Here is a 19,844-nt window from a genome sequence, read left to right as displayed (position 1 = left end):
CCTCCCAGCCCCTGGCGTGCATCAAAGCCCCCTTTGTGCCACCCTGCGCAGCCCCAAATAGCAGCGCGCTCACCTGCGGGGGGGGGGGGCTGCATATTAATAACCCCCTCCCTCCTCCTCCTCCTCTTCCTCCTCCTCCTCCTCCTCCTCCTCCTCCTCCTCCTCCCCGTCCCTCCGAGCCCTCCAGCAGCCGCACTCAGCTCCCCGAAGCCCCCACCGAAGCCCCCACCGCTCGGTGCCGGCCGCCCCCCCACCATGGCCGGCCGCAGCTTTGGGCTCTCCCTGCTCCTCCACGCCTGCCTCTGCCTGGCCCAGCTCGTGAGTTGTGTCCCCCCCCCCCTCCCCTGACCCCCCCCCCAGGCTGTATTGGGGTGTGGGGGGTGCCAGGGGACCGTCCCCGTGCCCCCCCGGGTGCACCCCTGGGAGCCGCCCGTGCGCCCCAATTGGGACCCCCAAAATTGACCCCCGTGCCCAAAGCCCCCCCCAGCTCTCTGGGGTGGGGACGGGGCTGGGTGGCACCGCTCAGATTTGGGGACGTGTTCGGGACCCTGTCGGACATCCCCTGGGGATAGGAGGGGTGGGGGTTCCCCCCCCCAGCATCCCAAATTTTGGGGTTCGCTTCTGCTTTGCCGGGACGCGCTGCGGAGCCAGGCTGAGGGGGCTCCGGGGGGGGGGCTCAGCCCCACTGAAGGGCTCCGCGGGGGCTGTCTGAGGGGAGAGGGGTGCTGAGGGTGGGGGTCCTGGTGTGGGGGGGGGGCAAACTCACCCAGAGGCAGGAGGATAAAAAATTGGGGAGATGTGATGGGGTCGCGCCCCTCGGAGCGGGTGCTGCGCGGGTCCCTTTTGGGGCACGGAGTGGAGGGGAGCCCTCGGGGCCCCCCCAGTCCCGTTTGGAAATCGGGAGGGGAAGCTTTGGGAAAAATTCTCCCCGCCTTTTGGGAAGAATTTGGGGAAATTCTGCCTGCCTCCTGTGCCCGGGGAGCTCCGGGCAGCAGCTGGGATGGGACGGGGGAGCTTTTGGAAACGGTTCGGGGCGCACAAAGGTGCCATTCACCGGGGGCTCGCTCTCCCTCCCGGCCCCAAATTCAGGATTTAATTCCACGGCGAAGCCAGGGAGCCCTCGATTTTGTGAAAAAAAAAACCAGCTGGACGTCCCATCCCCGCACAATCTTTTAAAATAAATGAACCTCGAGGGCTGCGGCAGCCCCGCTGTGTGCCAGACCCGGCGGCCGCCGCCGCCGCTGCCGTTTATCCTCTCCAGGAACACCACGGGCTCGGGCTCCGCCACCAAAACCCGCTCCCCGTTGGGGTCACAGAGCTTTCTTTGCGGAGCTGCTGCCCTGAAAACCTCAAAGCTGGAGGCCGGGCTGCTTGGGGGCTCCCTCGGCACGGGCTGAATGGGGCTTTTGTTGCGCCGCGACACCGCGAGCGCGCTCGCCGGGCAGCCAGCCAGCCCCGGTGCTGGGAGCTCAGCGTTCCCCTTTCACGCCGGGCTTTGGGCACCTAAAACCCCTTTTGGGGGGGATTTCCCCATTCCCCAAATGTCTCCATCTCTGCTTTTTGCTTTGGGCACAGGCTGGCACTGACATGGCCCAGGTGGTGACAGGGGTGCGGGTGCCACGGGGTTGCTCGCTTTTCCCTCCGGCGAAGCGTCCCCGGTGCAAGCTGGTGGCAAAACCTTTACCCCACGCAGCCCCTGACCCCAAACATCTCCAGGGGTCCGTCTTCTCCTTCCTGACCCTTCTCCCCCTCCCTTTTCCCCGTAGCGAGGGCCACCAGGAGAGCCCGGCCCGCGAGGTCCCCCCGGTCCGCCAGGAGTGCCGGGAGCGGATGGCATTGACGTGAGTGCGGGCGGCGGGGGGGGGACAGGACAGCAGCACAAAGGGGACTTTGTGCCGGGGCAGAGGCTCGGCCGAGGCAGGGGCTGCGGTGCCGACGGGTTCCTGCTCTGCTCTGCTCCAGGGCTGGGCTGTGGGGCCCCCCCGGACCCTCCCTGGAGCATCCCCGTGGCTCTGGGCAGCGCTGGTGGCAGCGGGAGCTGGCACCTGGGGACAGCTTGGGGACAGCAGGCTGGAGCCTCCTGGGGAAATAGGGCCTGAAATGCTTTTTTTTGGGGATCTTTTGGTCCATGGTGCTTGGAACTGCCCTGTCTGGCTCCAGGGATGGGTCCTGCCTGGTGAGGAGGGGGATTAGGGGCAGCAGGACCCCCAGGCTGGGTGCCCGAGGGTGGTGGCAAGGGGCCGAGGGTCCTGGAGCGTCCCAGGGGTTGTGGGGTGGGAGCCTGAACAGAGGGGAGATCTGTGAGCCTCCCAGGGCCCTTTCTCCCTCCCCGAGCTCCACCCCGGCCCCGGGTGGTGTTTTTTTTAGTGCTATTTATACCCTACAACCGCACCAAAGCCCTCTCTTTTTCTCACCTCCATCCCCATCCTGGCCCCGGGAGCCTTGCACCGGGTTTGGGAGGCGCAGAGCTGGTCCCGAGCACCCCCCTCACTGCGGGGCCCAGCTCTGTAGGGTGACAGACCCCAGCTCTGTAGGGTGACTGACCCCATTGGCAACCTTCCTCCTTTTCCCCAGGGTGACAAAGGCTCTCCTGGAGCCCCCGGCTCTCCGGTGAGTACCCGTGTCCCCCCCCCAGCCCTCCGGTTGTCTCTCCCCTCCTGGAGGAGCCTTTTCTAATTCACACCGTGGCCTTTTTCTTCTCCAGGGTGCCAAGGGGGAGCCTGGAGCCCCCGGTCCCGATGGGCCCCCAGGGAAGCCGGGCATCGACGTGAGTACCCAGCCCTCGTCCCACGGCACCACCGCAAGCGCCTGGGGTCCCCTGGGGGGGGTGGGCTGCAGGATGGGGGTGCTGGGGGCGATCTGCTGGCCAGGATCGGTGCTGGCTCCCCTAAAACACCACGTGGAGAAGCCTCGTGCAGCGTAAAGCCCTGGCACCCTTTCCTCGGGATGCACGGAGAGGCTCCGGGACACGTTTCCTCCTCCTCAACCGCAGCGCCCGTCCCGGGCTCGTTTCTTCCATCCACAAATCTCACAGCTCAGCAGGAGCCCCCCCGGTGGCACCCCCACGTCCCCGTTGTCCCCTTCCCTGCAGAACTGGGGCTGCCACAGCCGGGGAGAGGGGCTGGAGCCCTGGCCCTGCAGTGGGGTACGGGGGGTGCGCGATGGGTTTGGTGCCCCCCTCCCCAGTGAGCACATCCACGTCTGCCAGCATCAGACCTCCACCTGCTTATCAATGGGAAACCCAAACTCTTTAGGGTCTCTCGATGTCAATTTGTAAGCCCTTTTGGGGTTTATTTATTCCTCAGAAATAAATAAGGGTGGCAACGTCACCGCAGGCATGCGTTATTGCCCCAGGTTAACTGTGGTGGTGCTGCCTGTGGTGGTGCTGCCCCAGCTCCCCTGTGCCACCCGGCTTCGCCACAGGCACCAGCCCCAATTTGTTTTGGGACGTGTTCGTGGCCGAGTGACAAAGAGAAATCCCCACCCTCAGCCCCCCGCCATGGGAACAACCCCAGAAAAACACGGGATGCTGGAGAAGGACTCGGGGCGGGCGCACTGGCAGTGACCTCCTGCTCTCTCTCTCCTCTTGCAGGGTCTCACGGGAGCAAAAGGGGAGCCAGGACCCATGGGGGGGCCAGGACTGAAGGTAAGGGTGGGGAGCATCACCCCAGGGCCCCCATTTGCCCCCTCCTGCAGCGAGCGGGGCCCTGACCAGGTTGGGGCCATCCCAGCACCGTGGAGGGGACGCGCGGGTGCAGGACCGGGGCGATGGAACGGGGCAGTGCCAGGGCACGGGGACGGGATGCTGGGGGGGGGATTTAGCAGTTGTCACAGCAGCAGCAGGGCTTGGCAGGGTGGGCCAGACCCTCACATCTTCCCTTTCTGTCCCGGCAGGGCCAGCCCGGACTCCCAGGGCCACCGGGGCTCCCCGTGAGTATCCGCGTGTCCCCCGGGCACCGCGCGTGATGCGCCCGCTCCTGCCTCCAGCACCCACAAACGGGGCTGGAACAGAGCAGCGACAAAACCCTGACCCCCCCCCCAATGCGCCCCGCACGGAGCAGGGCTGCTGTCGGGTTTGGGGGGGCGGCAGCAGATTTGGGCTCACCGTGTCTCTTCTTGTTGCAGGGCCCCTCGCTGCCAGGACCGCCCGTAAGTGCTGTGCTTGGGTCGGCGCGGTCGGCCAGGCCCCCGGTTTGGGGGGGTGCTGCCAGAGCTCAGACCTCAGCACTGCCAAATGGGGGTTTTGGGGCTCCCCCTCCTGCTCGCTGAATGTCTCTCTTCTCCTTAAGGGGCTTCCAGGCCAGGTTGGACTCCCCGGGGAGATCGGAGCGCTGGGACCCAAGGTGAGGGGGCTGCAGGGAGCGCAGGGCAGGAGCCCTCCCTAAACCCATCTCAGCACTTTGGGGGCACCTGGGGCAAACGTGGGAGACCCCATAATGTGCGTGAGCATCCCCTACAGCCGGAACGGGCTCAGCACCCGCAGCCAGGTCCCCCTGCACCATCAGCCCCCCAGTTCCCAGCCAGGGGTGCCCCCGTTCCCAGTGTGACAGCCGGGGTCCCTGGCGCTTCGTCTCCCCTCTCCGTGCCAGATCTGGCAGTTCCTGCTGCCCACCCAGTCCTAAATAAATCCCCTCTCCTCGGGGTTCTTTCCTAGGGTGACCCAGGACCCGACGGCCCGCGGGGTCCCCCGGGCCCCCCAGGAAAACCCGTGAGTATCCAGCCTGTGCTGCAGCTCCACGGGCACCAACCTCCCTCCTGGGTGCCACATTTACCCCCCCGATATCTGCTCCCATGGGTGCTGACGGTCTCCTTCCTTCCCCGCAGGGCCCCCCGGGACACATCCAAGGACTGGAGGGCAGCGCTGATTTCTTGGTGAGAGCTGCCACCACCTCGCCCCCTTCAGCAGGCTTTCACGGCTTAAGGGCAGCTGGGAGAGCATCCGCTGCACGGGCCCAAAATTCATCAGGAATTTGGTGCCTGGGGGGGGGAGCAGGGGCCCAAAATGCAGCGATGCTGGGGGTGGTGGGCTCCTGCATCTCCCAGCCTTGACTTTACACACGTCAGCTCATCCTTTGGACAGCAGCGCCCGCGCACGGCTCCTCCCCAGCCCAACGTGTGCTTTTTCTTTTTTTTTTCTTTTTTTTCTTTCTTTCTTTTTTTTTTTCAGTGCCCAACCAACTGCCCGCCGGGTCCCAAGGGCCCCCAAGGACTGCAGGGACTGAAGGTGAGGAAGCCCTGGAGCCAGCGGGGTGCAGCCAGGGATTGTCCCTGAAGCGATGCGCACGCACGGAGCCGGCCGTGGGGTGCTGAGCCCCGGGGGCATTGCTGCTGGGGGGGGGGACGTGGTGGGCAGGGTGGCTCTGGGGAGCTCACCTCTTCCTCCTCCTCCTCCTCCTCCTCCTCCTCCTCCTCCTCGCCTTTAGGGACACAGAGGTCGTCCCGGTGCCCTGGGAGAGCCCGGCCAGCAGGGCAGGCAGGTGAGTGGGGCTGAGCCAGTGCCCAGCATCCCAGCGGGGACTGGGGTGGGTGATTTGGGGAGCTGGGGGTGAGGGAGGTGGGGAGGGAAATGAGGAAGGTGGGGGAGAAGGTAGGAGAGGAGGGAGATGAAGGCTGGGAGGAGGAGGAGGAGGGTGGGGGGTGATCTTCCCATGGAGGATGGGGCTCTGTGCGCCCTGGGGAACCTGGCTCCATCCCATCCCCATCCCCATTTCAATCCCATCCCCATTTTGCCCATTCCCATCCCATCCCCATTTCCATCCCAATCCCATTCCTACTTCAATCCCATCCCATCCCCATCCCCAAACCATTCCCATCCCATCCCCATCCCACCCCATCCCCTTCCAGGCCCCAAGGGAGGGGTCCCAGCCCCCCAGGACATGTCACCCTGCCTCTCACCCCTCTTCTCCCCATCCCTTTCCCCAGGGTCCCAAGGGTGACGTCGGCGTCTCCGGAGAGCAAGGCATCCCAGGCCCTCCAGTACCGTATTTATTTCTCTTTGCTGCTCTTCTGGGGTGCTCGGGGCTGTGTAGGGGATGGGGGGGGGCCGGTTTGTGCCCCCAAACTCGGGGCACGTGGTGTCGGTGTGACCCTACACCAACCCCTGGAACCGGGGCACAGCCACCATCCCCTCACCCCCATCCTCCCAGCAGTGGAGCTGCCACCCCTGGGGGGTCCCAAAAGCTGACTGGATGACCTGGGACAAATCCCCCGTTCCCTCTGAGCCCCCCCCCCAGCCCACCCCAACCCAAATGGGGCTGCGGTGCCCAGCTCGCTGCGGGGACGCGGGGATTAAGCCGGGATCCCCACGGAGCTCTTTGAAGATGCAGAGCAATTACCGGGCTGAGCCCCCCGACCCCCCCTCCCCGCTGCAGCAAAGGGCAAACCTGCTTTGAAGCCCTGAGCTTTTTTTTTTTTTTTTTTTTTTTTGGGGGGGGGGCAGCCCCGTTTTGGGGCTGCTGCTGTGATTGGAGCGACAGCTGGAAAGGAGCCTGCTGGGCTCCGGCGGAATTAGGGCGAAAACGCCTCGAGTTTGGCAAAAGTGGCCAATTTCCCTCATCAGATTCTGCTTTAATTGTGCCCCCCCCCTCCAGGTGCTGCTGGCTGGTACCTGGGCAGCTTCCAGCTGAGCCCAAATTTTTTTTTTTCCTCCCCCCCAGGGACCACAGGGCCAGAGGGGCTACCCGGGGATGGCAGGACCCAAGGGCGAGACGGTAAGCGCCGGGGGGGGGGAGGCAGGGCAGGGGCTGGGGGCTGCTCGCCAGGAGCACCCCCAGCACGGCTGTTCGGCCTCTGGAGGTGCCGTTAATGGGGTCGGAGCTGGGCTGGGAGGAATCCCCCCTCCGTGCTCTCTTTGCAGGGTCCTGCTGGCTACAAGGGGATGGTGGGGACCATCGGCGCGGCCGGGCGGCCGGTGAGTGCCCCCTCGCTTCGCCCCAGCTGCGGGTGGGTGGGTGGCACCGTGCCCCCCTGCTCAGCCCTATTATCCCCCCTGTAGGGCAGGGAAGGCCCCAGAGGACCTCCGGGGGAGCCGGGCGAGAAGGGAGAGCTGGTAGGTGGCCCACGGGCAACCCAAATGTCCCCTTTTCCCCCCCTTGGCACCACTCCCTGGTGCGGAGAGGGGGCTCTCCGGGCACCCCCTCCCTCTCCGTGCCCATCAATCCCCCCCCCCTGTTCTCTCCCACTGTAGGGTGGCCGCGGGATCAGGGGACCCCAAGGAGACATCGGCCCCAAGGGGGAGAACGTGAGTACCTTTGGCAGCGCCCCGAGCCAGGAGCAGCCTCTCGGTGTCCCCCCCTTGTCCCCACAGGGCCACCTCGTGTCCTTGCACCCCGGCCCGGAGGGGGGCACGCGGGGCTGCTGGGCTCCTTCCCTTCCTTTCCCGGCCCTTTGGGGGTGTCAGACCGAGCCCCCCCGTCCCCTTTTTTTGCAGGGTCTCCCGGGCATCGATGGCAAGGACGGGACCCCGGGCATCCCCGGCGTGAAGGTGAGGGGCTGCGGGGGGAACCAGCACCCTCTGCTCCTCCTCCTCCCAGTATATAACCACTGGAAATACTGGGAACGGCGGGCGGCTTGGGTTCCTGGCCCTTGTGGGATCGAGGACGGGGCTCCCCGTGTCCCACCGTGGTGCCGTGGTGGTGACATCCTCTTCCTCCCCGCAGGGCAGCGCAGGACAGCCCGGCCGCCCGGGGCCTCCAGGACACCGGGGACAGGCTGTGAGTAGGGAAAACCCCCCCAAAAAAGGGGGTTGGGGGGTGCTGGGTGCGGGGCCAGCACCCTACGGGGACCTCACCCCCTAAGGATGGGGTGCGTGGGGTCTGATCCTGCCGTGTTTCCGCAGGGTTTGCCGGGCCAGCCGGGAAGCAAAGGTGGCCCGGGAGATAAGGTGGGTGTGGGGCTGAGCCCACAGCCTCGTCCCCCTCCCGTGTCCCCCTCCTGCATCCCACTCCCCTCCTGCATCCCTTGGGGGGGGGGGGACAGGGACCTGATGCTGAGCGCCTCTGTCTGTCCTCAGGGCGAAGTGGGTGCTCGGGGCCAGCCAGGCATCACGGGCGCCCCGGGGCAGCTGGTGAGTAGAGACCCCAAATGACCCCCCCCCAGCAGCACGGGGCCGTGTTTTCCCCTTTTTTTTTGCTCTCACAAACCCCTCTGCAGCCCACGGGATGCATCTCAGCACCCCCATCGCACCCCCTGGGACCCCAGCCCTGGCTCCAACCCCTCCGTGGCCACGCTCTGCAGCCGGCAGCCGCCCCTCCGAGGCTGGGGGGGCACCAGGAGGGGGCCGTGCACCCCCCTGCCAAGGATGAAGGGCTCACGATGGCACCCGCCAGCAGCACCCAACAGCACCAATGCCCCTAATCTGGGTGTTTTTCCTCTTTAGGGTGAGCCCGGACCCCGTGGCGAGCAGGGACCGCAGGGTGTCCCCGGGCCAAAGGTGAGTGGGGGGCACTTGGGGGGGGGGGCTGCGGTTGTGCCGGGCACTGCCCCTGACCTTATTCTCTTTGTAGGGTGACCGGGGTGAGCGTGGCCTCGTGGGTGCCCCCGGGGAGCAGGGCAGAGCGGTGAGCACATGGGGGGGGACATGGTTATAGGGGGGGGCAAGGCTGGAGCCGTGGCTTTGATCCCAGCGGGGTGGGGGATTACCCAGCAAGGGGAATAGTGCTGGGATTAGCAGCCCCCTGGGGGGGGCAGGAATTTCCTCCCTGCCCTGCCTGAGCGGGGCAGCCGGCGGGGTGAGCGCTTGGCCCCTTTTGGGGGTTTTTATACGGTGGGAAACGACCCCAAAGTGAGCTTTGTTCTTATGGGGACAGGGCTCCTTCCCTGCAGAACCCCCCTGGCTCACGAGGGTGGAGAGGGGGCTTTGTCCTCCCCCCGTCCTGCCCTGTGACCCCACAGCTGTGGGGTTTGGGTCGGGTTGGGGTGGTGGAGCTGATGCTCAGCTGGGGGCAGAGGACGCTCCCCAGGGTTTGTGCCATTCATTTCCCTTTTTTTTCCCTTCTCTTACCTCAATTTCCAGGGGCCCAAGGGTGAGCAGGGGCCACCAGGAATCCCAGGACCCCAAGGCTTGCCAGGAGTCAAAGGAGACAAGGTGATGGCTGCAGTGCAGGGATTTGGGGCCGGGGGGGGGCTTTTAGCAGACACTTGGTGCTCGTGGGGCGCACCCACCCCTCAGCTCACCCCCTTCTCTCCTTCCTCCAGGGCTCCCCAGGGAAAACCGGCCCCAAAGGTGGCATCGTGAGTATCCCCCGGCGTGGAGGAGCAGCAGGAGGGGGGGGGGATTCAGTGCTGGTGGGGGTCTCACAGCTTTCTTGTCTTTGCTTTAGGGTGACCCCGGCGTTCACGGCCTCGCGGGGGTGAAGGGCGAGAAGGTAGGGGGCAGGAGCGACCCTTGGGGGGAGTGTGGGGTCAGCTCTTGGGGGGCTGTGCGTGCGCCCCCCCTGCAGAGCACTGCCTAAATGCGTGCTGCTTCCCCATAATCTTACACCCTCTGTCCCCAGGGTGAATCGGGGGAGCCGGGACCAAAGGGGCAGGTGAGTGAGCGGCTGCTGGGGGGCGAGCAGAGCCCCGCACCCCGCTGCTGAGCATCCCCAAGGGACCCTCACCCCGAGCCCACCGTCCTCCGTGGACCCGGCGGTGACCCTTAACCCCACGCACGCCCAGCTCAGCACCCCTGACCCTCTCCATCCCCTCGCAGCAAGGTGTCCAGGGCGAGCTCGGCTTCCCCGGCCCCTCGGGGGACGCGGGCGCACCGGGTGTGCGGGGCTACCCGGGTCCTCCTGGCCCCCGAGGACTCGTCGGGGAGCGCGGCGTGCCGGGGATGCCCGGCCAGCGGGGCGTAGCGGTGAGTACCCCAAAAAAAAAAAACACCACACCCCAAAAAGCCCACGGCCACCCCGCACCTCCTGCGCCCACCCAGGAGGTGATTTGGGGACGTCGGTGGCGTCTCGGTCATTTTCTGACCCTCCCTCATTGACTGCTTCCTCCGGACAGCTGGAGCTGAGCTGATTAGTTCAGAATAAGCCCCACATTGCAGCTCGTTGAGCTCGACTCAGGAGCCCCCCTTTCCAGAACAGAACAGCTCAGCTCTTTTTTTCCCCCCCCGTACATAAAATCAGCAGATTTAGGTCCAAGGCGCACTTTTGCAGCCTTTTCCCGTGTTTCCCAGAACAGAATTTTTCCCCTATAAGCCCAATTTTAGCTTCCTGCAGCTCGAAGGTGGCGAGCAGGTTGTAGGGCCGGCCCGGCACGAGGCTGGAGCACCCGTATGGGGGCTGAACGGGGAAAAAAGGGGTCGGGAAGGGGGTGAGGGTGCACACGGAGGTGCTTTGGGCTGGGGGAGCAGGACAGGGCTGGCTCTGGTGTGATGCCCCCTCACGGTTCACCCCTCCTCTTGCTGCCTGTAGGGCCGGGATGCCGGGGACCAGCACATCGTTGACGTGGTGCTGAAGATGCTGCAAGGTGAGGGGGGGGGGCAAAGGGCACCCGGTGCACGCACACCCCATTAGCAGGACCCCACACCACGTCCCATCCCACACCGACCCCTCTCTGCCCTACAGAGCAGCTGGCCGAGGTGGCCGTGAGCGCCAAGAGAGCTGCCCTGGGGGGAGCCGGTGCCATGGGCCCCCCCGGACCACCAGGACCCCCGGGTCCACCTGGGGAGCAAGGCCCACACGGCCCCATGGGACCTCGAGGTGTCCCCGGCATCCTGGGGGCTGCCGGGCAGATCGGCAACATCGGCCCCAAAGGTAGGTGGTGGGTGGCGGGGGGTGAGCAAAGGGGTGGCGTGGTGGTGGGGGGGCTCTGTCGGGGTAAAAAAGCAGAGGAGGTTGTGAAATAATCCAAAAGGGGCAGGCTCACCCACCTGCTGAGTTATTTGGGGTGGGATTTTCAGTGATGTGGAAGCTCGCAGCTGGGTGCAGGATGCGTTTTCCCCTCCCCACCCCAATTCTGGCAGGGGTCATAGCTGTATTTTCCCCTTTGCATCCCCAAAACAGAGCCGTGCCCACCCCACGCTGCGCAGCCCTCAGCAGCAATAGGGCACAGAAACCTCCCTTGGGGCTCACCCTGCCTCCCACTCCCCTATTTCCCCATGAACCCATACTGAGCCCCCCCACCCCATAGACCCCCTCCAGCATCCCCATGCTTCCTGCTGCAGCTCCAGCCTTCCCTTCCCTTTTTTTTGTTTTTTTTTTTCTTCCCCCCACAGGAAAGCGTGGAGAGAAAGGTGAGCGGGGAGACATCGGCCGCGGGCACCCAGGGATGCCGGGACCCCCAGGGATCCCAGGTAAGCCCCTGGGGGCACCCCCAGTCCTAAGCAATGGATAAAACCAGGCACTTTTGGCCCATGCCTGCAAACCTGGGAAGATTAATCCCACAAATCCTGCCCTATGGCATTGCCAGCTGTGGGGGCAGCACGTCCCATGCCCTGCTGCACACCAAAGGTGCCGGGAGCTGGAGCTGAGCCCCCCACCTCACGGCCACGCTCCCCTCGCAGGTCTCCCCGGCATCCCCGGCCACGCTCTGGATGGCAAGGACGGGGAGCGGGGCCCCCCAGGAGCCCCAGGAGATGCTGGCCGCCCGGGTTTACCCGGCCCCACGGGGTTACCGGGTTTTTGCGAGCCAGCTGCCTGCCTCGGAGCCTCTGCCTACGCCTCGGCACGCCTGACGGAGCCGGGGGCTGTCAAGGGACCCCTGTATTGAGGGGACCCAGGGTCCGAAAACTGCAACCCCCTAGGAAGCCACCTCCGCGCCATCCTGGCCCCGAGGGCTGCACAAAGTGGGGAGCCCGTAGGAGGGAGGGTGTAGGGTCGGGGGGATCCCCGGTTGGGGGTAGATCCCCCCCTCCAGCAGCTGGGGTCGGGGTGAGGATCAAAGGGACATCGCCCCCGTGCCCGTCCTTGGTGCTGAGGCTCGCCCCCGGCCCCTCTGCCCCTCCCTGTGCCCATCCCAAAGAAATAAATCGACTTTTATACAAACCCTCTCGCTCTGGTATGTCCTGTTTGGGGCTGGAGGGGAGGGGTTGGTGCTGATTCCCCTTGTCTTCCCTTTTATTTTATTTTTTTTTTTTAATTAAAAAGCAGAAATTGTGGTTTGACTATTTAAGATGTGCCGGAGCCAGCCTTGTCCACTGCCGGGCTCAGGCAGCTGTAAATCTGTGTAAAATAGGATTATTTTATAACTATGAATAGAAAAATCGCCAACTTTTTAAGAACTGGACAATAAAACCGAGATGGATTGTTAATGAACTGAGACAATGCGTTGATTTCCTTGAATCAAAACAAGTCTGTGCTGGGTGTGTGTGTGTGGGGGGGGGACGTGGTGCGAGGCTTGCTTTTCTCTCTCCTCAAGGCTCTTCCTTGGGCATCTCCATTGCTTTTTCCCTCCCCTGGGGACAATTTCAGCCTCTCCATCAGTTTCTTATGTGAGGGCTGCTCCTTTTTCCCCTTCTTGCACCTCTGCAAATGTGCACGGCGATTTGTCCCCCTTGATCTCTTGTGATCAGCGGCTCCACGGGGCTGAGCAAAGCCACCAGAAACGGGTCGGACACCCCCAAACAGCACCGAGCCCTTCCCCAGCCCGCTATTAGCAGCACCGAGGGGGGCATCGATCCCCTAACAGCTCAGGAGGAGCCCGCAGCTCTCCCCAGATCCCCAGGTGGCTCCCTCGTTATTGCCATCGACAGCAGGAAGGATGAAAGCAGCGGGAGCCACGGGGTTTCGCTTCGCAGGATAAACCAAAATCAATTTATTGATTAGCAGAGCACGTTTGGCTTGGCAAGGGAACAAACCCCGGGGTGCCGCAGTCCCACGGGGGCATCATCCCAGCACCAAGGGCAAATGGGGCCATGGCTCAATCCCACCTGGGTGCACGTCCCCTGGGGGGGCTGATTTGGGATTTTGGCAGCTCCAAACCCAGGCAGAGCCAGCGCCGGGTGCTCTCCATCCCCACACACACCCGGCCCTACAAGCAGGGTGTTTCCCATATGGCTCCTGCCTGTCCCCACAACAATGCCCCGTGCTCCCTTCCCCGGGCCCTTTGCAGGTTCAGTGGCGAGGCAGCAGCTTGCAATCAGCTAACTTTAAGGGGACTTTTTTTTTTTTTTTCCCTAATTGGAAGGGAATTGCAAATGTTTTATTCGCAAGCTGGAATTTAATCAGGAAATTGAGGCAGCTGCATTTCAACCGGGGGCCAGACCCCGCTTCCATCCAAACGCGCTCCGAATCTGCCTTTCCCTCAGAGCCCTCGTAAATATTCACCCAGTAATGACCAGATCGGATACTGGGGTGGAACTGGGAGCTGGAAAACGGGCTACTGGGAAAACCAAGCAACCGCGGAGCCCCCAGCCCCAAACGATCCCCGACCGCTGCGTGCGCGGTGCCAAGCGCCGGCCACCCCTCGGGCTCCCCAAATCGCTTCGGGACGGTCCCGGGGAGCTTCCCCCCGAGGTGACCGAGCCCCTGGGGGGGACATCGGGCTCGGGGGGGCTCCAGCGGAGAGGCACCGGCCGGCCCCGAGCCGCCAGAGGGAGCCGCCTGCCTGCGCAACGCCCCGGCCGCGGCTCTGCCCGGTGGGGATGGGGCTCGGAGCCACCCCTCCGGGGGGGCTGCAGGAGGCTGGGAGGGGGCTGCTGAGCCCCCCAGGGGTCGTGCCCGAGACGGAGCGAGGAGGTGGGTGGGATCTGTGGGCATCCAAGCATCAGCCGCTGAGTTTGTCGCATCCTTCAGAGCAGAAACAGGCTGGGTCTTGCACTGGGGGTCGTCAAAAAAAATCATCTCCTGGGCTCCAAAAGCTGCTCCCAAGCCTGTAGGTGCAGCTCCAGAGGTGTGAAGGTGCGGGGCTCACCGTGCATTTTGGCTTCAGGCTCACCCAGTTCTCCTCCCAGAGCCAGCACCCTGGGGTGAAGCTGCTCCTGCCTCCTCCAAACCCAGCTGAAAGCAGTGGCCAAAGGGGAAAAAGCCCTGGTTTGAGCACCCAGACCCCTTCACAGCTGGGGAAGCACCACCCAGGGGGGTTTCTACCCACCAGATGGATTTGCTGAGCTGGAAAAAAGCTGCTTTAGATAGATGGGGTGAAGTGGAAGGACTCAAGGCAGGTCCCTGCAGGGCCACAGCAGCCCTCCCCAAAAGCTGCAGCTTTCCTTCTCTTCCCTTCTTATTTAAAAGGAAGAGGGAGCCTGATTTTTGGAGTAATTCGGGGACCTCTGATTGCTGCAGCTTGCATTTAGCCACACACACCCCTCACAGGGAGGCAGGGAAGCAGCTCCCAGCCCTTCCCAAAGCCCTGCACACACCAGGGGAAGAGAAAATCCCCAGCACCAAGAGGCACAGGCCCCGTACCCCATCCCAGGGACGTTCCTGTGGCACAGGGGCAGAGCTGCCACCTGAATAACTCAGGGCAATGAGATAAAAGTTTCCCCGTGCCAGCCGATGCATTGATTAGCCCAAATTGCCTCCCTCACCCTCGGGGAGGTAGAGACGAGCTAATCACCGTTTGTTCTCTCTTGATAAATGATTAACCACAAATTAGAATATTAAATAGAGGGCTTCGGGTATGTGAACTAACAGCTGAGAACTAAGTTAATTATTGGAGGAGCCACAGAACTCCTTATTTTTGTTCTTAAAAAAAAAAAAAAAAAAAAAAAAAAAGGAAACTTTTTAAGGTGCTGGCTGTGCTGTGTGGCCAGAAGCAGTGCGCACAGCTGGGACAACAGGGACACAGGAGCACAGCGGGTTTTGGAAATAAACCTTTCTGCAAGGAACCAGCCCCATCCCACTGCCTGCTGTGCTGTGGGCAGGGACAAGCAGGTGCCTGATGTACTCACAGGTGGCCAGAGGAGCTGAGCTGATCCTGTTTTTCCAAGGAAAGGCCAAAATTTGGAGACTGGCTCTACCCAAAAAGTGACCAGACTCCTCCAAGACGAGGGAAGAGCCGATACAGGGTCTCAGGGAATTACCTTTGTTAACAACCCTTTCATTTAAATATAACAGTGAGCTTGGTCAGTATAATGAGGCTGGAAAAATCTTATTAAAGGTCAAATTAGAGGAGTGTGGGTGAGCAAAATCAGGCTGGGTGAGATGCAGGGTGCTCAGGGTGAAATCCTGCCCCGGCTCAGCACCCATCCCAGAGCAGTTTGGTGGCAGCGCTCCCCAGGATGTGATCCCATAGCCCCTGAGCCCTCGAGGGGGTTTGGGGGCCCGCAGCCCCCAGTTCTCCAGTCTCAGCTTGTGGTGCCAACCCTGGCACGGCAGCGGTGACCCCGAGGGTGCTCAGCTCCTGCAGGAAGGGGTCCGAAGGCTGCTCTGCCACACGGCAGAGGGGCAGGGACGCGCTGACAAAAGGCTGATTTAATTACTAGAATTGTTCTGATTACAGCCTGCAAACACTGTTATCTTGTAATTATTGCCAAGAACATGCCATTAGTACATGATTAAACACAACGTCTTGTGGGCTGCTGGCTGATTGTCTGATGCCTTATGAACTTAATTGCTTCGCGCGGGTGGAAAGCGACCAAAAAGGATGGAGCCTGGTGGGGGCTGGAGCCACTGGACACCCCCACAAAGCAGGGCCCTCAGCTCCCACCCCAAATCCAGGCTGCTCAGAGTGCCCACAGACACGCTCAGCACCCCCAGCCCTTGCACCCCTCAGCCAAGGGGGAGCAGGGTCAGGATCAGAGCCTCGCTCCTCTCCTTGCTGTGCTAAATTCATCTCCATCAGCTCACAAGCAGAGGGCACCAGCTTCCTCCCAGCATCTCACTTAATAAGAGAGGAAAATCCCAAATATATTTGGTGGCACAGGGTGCCTGGGAGGGCACCAGGTCCCAGCAGGATGAGCCCCACGCTCAGGGTCCTGCCCATGCCCCCGGCTGCCCTCGCTGGCAGCGCGGTGCTGCAGGGAGCTCGGTCTCCTTCCAGGAAAAAAACAAAAAAGAACAAAAAACCCAGCAACTTTCTGCCTCAGGGTCCCCTCGGCACCTCTCACACACTGTCACCCTGCCCGGCTGACAAGGACACACAAAGCAGTCCTGACATCTCATTAGCAGGATTAATTCTTGACCTCGTTCGCCTCTCGGAGGAGAAATCAGCACTTCTTGGTGTCACAGCACAAAGCCCTGCTCCTCCAGCCGGGGCTGAGCAACCAGCCAAGGCCAGGCAAGCAGGCTCCTGGCCCTCCCTCCCCATCCCTCCTGCTCACAGCCCTTCCCCACCTCCCTTCCCCACCATTTAATACCTGCTCCTCCCCAGAGGACTGCATCTCCCTGCAGCCAGCACGTCCCAGGCTCACACAGCTGTTAAACAGAAAAACCAAAGGAATTCCTTGGTGCAGGCTCCATTAGCTGGGATCTGCCCCCAAAAAGCTGGGGCTGCTCGGCCGGGTGCGTTTATACCAGAAAAGCCCCAGGTGGGTGGTGGGGGAGCACCCACCTGGGCAGGTGCTGAATGGGAGCTGTCAGCCCTGTAATTTCTTTCAGGCTGGGCTGTTCCCTGCTTGCTTTCTAAAAATCCCACAGCTTGCCTGGTTTGGGGGACAGCCACCCTTCCCCCTTGGTCACCCCAGCTGCTGTTTTATCCCTTGGTGCATCCTCATCCTCTCCCTGCAGCACGGATTTGCCACCCTCCCTCGTTGCATGACATAAATAAACTCCGTGTTCCAGCAACCCCAAGGCAGGAAAAAGGGGAAATAACACTGGGAATGGGTCTGCTGCCCTCCCGCATAGCTCAAGGCAGGAGCACACGGGCAGGTGGAAATGGAAAAAAGCAGAGAAAAAGGGAAACAGCCCCGGCTGGCAGGGCAGGATGGGGCTGGGCTCATAGGAGGAGCAGCCCTGCTGAGCACCAGCCCAGCTCTGGCCCCCGGTTCCCCAAGAGGAGCAAACATTGCTCCTAAACGATGATTTCTATTGTAATAACTTGCTCCCGTCAGCAAGCAGCCTGGCATCAAATCCATTTTTACGGCCTGCTGAAAATGCCTTTTCTGTGCTGCCCGAGAGGCGCCTGCTCCTTCCCTTCCTTTCTCTTCCCCTCCCTCCCAACCCAATTTTTTTTTTTTTTTTTTTTTTTTTTTTCCCCCTGTCTTGCAGGAAAAGGAGAGGAAATCCCCAGCAGATTTGTTGTTTATAGAGTCGTGTTCAACACCAGCGAATCGATACAACAAGCGGCGCGCCGCGACTCCGCGCCTGGAATAAACGAGGTGCCGGGCGATTCCGCCGGTGCCTGTCATGCTCAGGCACCTGCCGGATCGGAGCCTGGAATGAAACCCAAATGTCTCTTTGCAGGAGTTAATTACAGCTCCACGTTTCTCATTTCTCTCCGCCACCAGCGCCGTGTTGTGCCTCCAGGTGATTTCGGCTGCGCTGGGGGAAGCACCGCTTGGTTTTTGTTCCTGTGCACAAACCCTGGGCTTGTGGCACCCGTGAGGGTCTCAGCACAGAGGGGCTGCCCCCAAGGGACCAACGCTGCCCCCAAGGGACCAGCACTGCCCCTGGGGCACTGCCCAGCCCCTGCCCTGCTTTGTCCCCAGAGCTCCCCATGGGGTGACGGCGAGAGCTCCTGCAGCACCTGGAGATGTGGGGTGACCAAATTGAGGGTGAGATGTGGTTGGGATTCCACCTCCATCTCATACCTGGGCCTCAGATTTAATGCAGGCACTTGGCAGAATCAGATTTGGGTCTTTGCAGTCTGTCCCCAGCAAAACCTCCTGCAGGGACGTCGGTGGCACCGCTCCTGCAGAGGACTCAGGGCCACGTGCCAGCTTTGCTCCAGCGATCGATGCAATGGGCACAACCACGAATCCCACCAACAAAGGGGAATTTTTCATTAAAAGGGAACAATTCTCACTCATCACCAGCTTATAACCAGCAAAAGAGGCGTTTTAGTGCTGCTGGGCCTGGTGTCTGTGCAGCTCCATGGTTTGGCTCCTGCCCCTTCCACCAACACCGGGTCCGGGCTCTCCCCTTGAGGTTCACCATCCATTTGTGTTTCCAGGACACCTTGCGACACACCAAGGTGTATCCAGAGAGGTGCTGTAGAGGGGCAAGGGGTTATTAAACCCACAGCCAAGCCATCAATCATCGGGCCCAACTGGTGCAATATCATATTTCTTATTGATGGAATTAGCAGCGCTGAGCTCCCAGCCCGATCAATACCCTTAATAATTCCATCAAGGTCATGTCAGCTTTCATTTCCCCGGGTATGTTTTCCGAAAGAAACTCATTTCTGAAACTAAACCCCAAAGGCCTTGCCCGCATCCTGCCCAGCCACCGCTCCAAGGGGCATCCGTGCCACCCCCTGCACCCACCGGGGGGCTTTCCATGCAGAAACCTGGCTAAGTTGGGGTGCACCGAGGGTCGTGGTGAGGTGCAGGTCCCCCAGTGCCACCCAGAATGTGTCCCCGTGCCAAGCACAGCCAGATCCCAGCAGCTGTCGGCAGGGTGCTGGCCGAGGGAGGGTCACCACCACACAACGCTGCGAGCAGTGGCCACAAAGAGCTCAAAACACAGATTTTTGGTGCCTCAAAGGCTCCTGGCATTTCCCAGCCACACCTCAAGCTGCTGCCTGAGCCAAAGGATTTGATGGCAGGTTAAAAATGGAATTACTGCCTGTTAGGAGCGTGTCGGGAGGCTGTTAGAGACCTCTGTGCTGGGCTTTAGGAAACATCCATCGAAATATCTGCAGGTGCTTTGCAGGCTGTGATGGGCACAGTTTTCCTGCACATCTAGCAAGAGGGGTGCAGCAATAACGGGGTGAAATTATTCTTGGGGTGCCTCGGGCTGGCAGCCCTGGGGGTTGCCAGATGGGTGCTGGGGACTGGGACACATCCCAGCAGAGGTTCATCCCCACGGATCCTCACAAAAGGCACACGGCTGCCCCCGGATTTCCTGCACAATGGTGGGATTAGGAAGCAGAACGAGCGGCTCCGTCCGTAGGCAGCGGCTTTGCTGCTCTTCCTCGTGGCAGGACGTGGGGCTGTTGGAGTCCTCTTAGAGGCTGTTCCGCGCTCTGCTGACAACCCTAATCCTCTCTCGCATCAGGGCCCTGCCATTGTCAGGGGTTTACGAGGCCCTGAATCTGCACTCGAATCTTTCCATGTGTATTATTAATCCTGTGTCTCCATTCCTGTGGAGATGGATTTAATGAGGGTAATTATGATTTGCGAGAGAAAAACCGCTCAAGCTGCAAATAGTGCCAGCAATTCCCCTTTTCTTTCTCTCTCTGCAGCAGCAGCTCTGAAAGCACCAAGAAACACGGTGTCCTCTGCTTGGGGTGAAAAGCCTGAGGCTTTACCCTGGCAAGAAAGCCCCTGCTGATGCCCACTGAACCTCCTGCCCCTGTTCTCTGTCGGAGCTCCCCACTTGTTAAAGCAAGATGCAGCAGTAGTGGGACCCAAAGCAGCCTTGAAATACCCTGGGAAAAACCAAATCTCGAAGCTGGAGCCCTCCTGTCCCACCTGGTGCTTGCCATCCTGCTGGCTGCTGAGCAATGCAGGCACCAGGGTCTCCTGCAGAGGGTTCCTCTCCTGTAGCAGCCAGGGCTGGGCCCTACCTCGTGGCTGCTGCGGAGCTCCCGGCGTGTTGGCCGCTCCGGTGGGTTCCCTCATTAACGCCAGGGATGCCTCAGCCTTTTTTTTTCCTGATGGATTAATTCTGCATGAGCGGCCTAGATTCTCCCCGGAGTTTCTATCAGATCTGATTTTCTCATTTCTGCTTTCTCTGGGTCTGGCTGCAACCGCACCCGGGTGCCCCGGGGGGGCACGGCACAACCCCCGGCTATGCTCAAGGCTGTGCTGGGGCGCAACGAATCCCCGGGGGCACTGCACAGGATTCATTTTGGTGATCAGAATTACAGGCACG

At 61.8% G+C, this 19,844-nt stretch overlaps 1 protein-coding gene across 1 annotated transcript; it reads left to right on the top strand.

The window, feature by feature from the left end:
- Nucleotides 1-222: 222 nt before the first annotated feature.
- On the top strand, nt 223-12,221 carry COL9A2 (collagen type IX alpha 2 chain). Its single transcript, XM_032202230.1, has 32 exons — nt 223-318; nt 1,767-1,841; nt 2,575-2,610; nt 2,705-2,767; nt 3,593-3,646; nt 3,895-3,930; nt 4,126-4,149; nt 4,290-4,343; nt 4,655-4,708; nt 4,825-4,872; nt 5,168-5,224; nt 5,424-5,477; nt 5,923-5,976; nt 6,657-6,710; nt 6,857-6,910; nt 6,995-7,048; nt 7,187-7,240; nt 7,430-7,483; nt 7,659-7,712; nt 7,838-7,882; nt 8,012-8,065; nt 8,378-8,431; nt 8,505-8,558; nt 9,014-9,085; nt 9,196-9,231; nt 9,321-9,365; nt 9,495-9,527; nt 9,692-9,838; nt 10,401-10,455; nt 10,554-10,742; nt 11,204-11,281; nt 11,492-12,221. The coding sequence occupies exons 1-32, from the start codon at nt 256-258 to the stop codon at nt 11,695-11,697; spliced, it is 2,064 nt and encodes a 687-aa protein (XP_032058121.1). The 5' UTR covers nt 223-255; the 3' UTR covers nt 11,698-12,221.
- Nucleotides 12,222-19,844: the final 7,623 nt, after the last annotated feature.

The sequence above is a fragment of the Aythya fuligula genome, chromosome 23 (genome assembly GCF_009819795.1).
Source record: "Aythya fuligula isolate bAytFul2 chromosome 23, bAytFul2.pri, whole genome shotgun sequence".
NCBI lineage: Eukaryota > Metazoa > Chordata > Aves > Anseriformes > Anatidae > Aythya > Aythya fuligula.
The sequence above is the reverse complement of the archived record's forward strand: the minus strand, read 5'-3'. Positions and strand labels throughout refer to the sequence as shown.